This window comes from Sinocyclocheilus grahami, unplaced genomic scaffold (assembly GCF_001515645.1).
Source record: "Sinocyclocheilus grahami isolate Dianchi unplaced genomic scaffold, SAMN03320097.WGS_v1.1 scaffold740.1, whole genome shotgun sequence".
NCBI lineage: Eukaryota > Metazoa > Chordata > Actinopteri > Cypriniformes > Cyprinidae > Sinocyclocheilus > Sinocyclocheilus grahami.
The window spans coordinates 910,466-911,792 of NW_015505919.1; the positions used below are offsets into that span (position 1 = coordinate 910,466).

The following is a 1,327-nucleotide window of genomic DNA, read 5'->3' on the forward strand; positions in this document are numbered from 1 at the left end:
ATAATATTTGAACTTTTAAAAATGTAAATGTAAAAACTATTTAAAAGATTTTACATAATAATTATAGATTATCTAGTTTCGATATTAATTATAATAATTATTAAATATTACAGCATATTGACACATTTATGAGTACAACAAAAAATGTGGGGCGAGACGTCCACAAAGTCCACAAAGATTTTATCCATTAGGAATTAGTAATAAAGCAAAACTGGAAATTTTGTTTTACCTAAAATTATCACTTTATTGTTATAAATATATTCTAGAATAAAATATATTTTATATTTAATTGTACATTAAATAGAACAAAATCAGCTCATGAATTTACATTCTTGCATTTTTCTGTGCATTTTGCAGTTATCACCATCATTAAAGGGAAGGTGGAGGAGACTGAACTGCCGGTGGATCAGGTGGACATCATTATTTCAGAGTGGATGGGCTACTGTCTTTTCTACGAGTCTATGCTCAATACTGTCATCTACGCCAGGGACAAATGGCTGGTCAGTGTGTGTGTGTGTGTGTTGGCTGTCACAAGGCCAAGGTTATGTGACTAATTAGAATGTGAAGCATGTGTCCATGCTGAAAATTATCATTTATAATGGGAATGAGTGGCTAGTCATTGGGCTGCTGATGAATGTCTACCACTGAATGACAATTTTGTCCAGAGGACAAGTGGCTTTTTTACATTTTTATGGAACCATTGTGTTAGTTCCAGGGCATTGTTTCACCCTAGGGTTATTTTTATGGTGCATTGAACAGGAAGGAAAAGAAAGAATGATGTGAAGTCACTGGAATAATAGGAATATAATCACGCATATGCCAGGAACACGTTTTTGAAGATTAAAATATTTTATGAGGGTAGTTTCAACAGTGTCCTGTGGTGTGACAAGATATAATTAATCTAAAACCATTTAAAAGATTAGATATTAATAAAAGATTTCCATCTAATTTAGATAATAATTATTATATTCATATTATTTATAGTGATAATATATAAAAAATATTAAAACTAATTAAAGGATTTTAGATAATAATGATAGATTATTTAAATGATACTTATTATAATAATGATTATTATATTACATTATATGTTGATTTATGACCTCATTTTATTTATAATGATAATATTTCAACAAATTCTAATTCAGAATATTTAAAAGATTTTAAAATAATATTTTTATAATTACTAAAATATTATATTATATTATGTTTTATGACCTATTATGTATACTACTAATGATAGTTGAACTTATAATATTTTTAAATTAGAATTTTTAAATTACAGTATATGTCAATTTATGACATACTAATTATAACAATAATGATA

At 26.8% G+C, this 1,327-nt stretch overlaps 1 protein-coding gene across 2 annotated transcripts in view; it reads left to right on the forward strand.

Moving 5' to 3' along the window:
• Nucleotides 1-1,327, forward strand: part of LOC107560737 (protein arginine N-methyltransferase 8-B-like) — a 14,322-nt gene that overhangs the window by 7,280 nt on the left and 5,715 nt on the right. For both annotated transcript variants that reach the window (XM_016244995.1, XM_016244994.1), the window contains exon 5: nucleotides 358-500. In XM_016244995.1, the coding sequence (XP_016100481.1) occupies nucleotides 358-500 (143 nt within the window). The remainder of the gene's footprint in view (nucleotides 1-357; nucleotides 501-1,327) is intronic.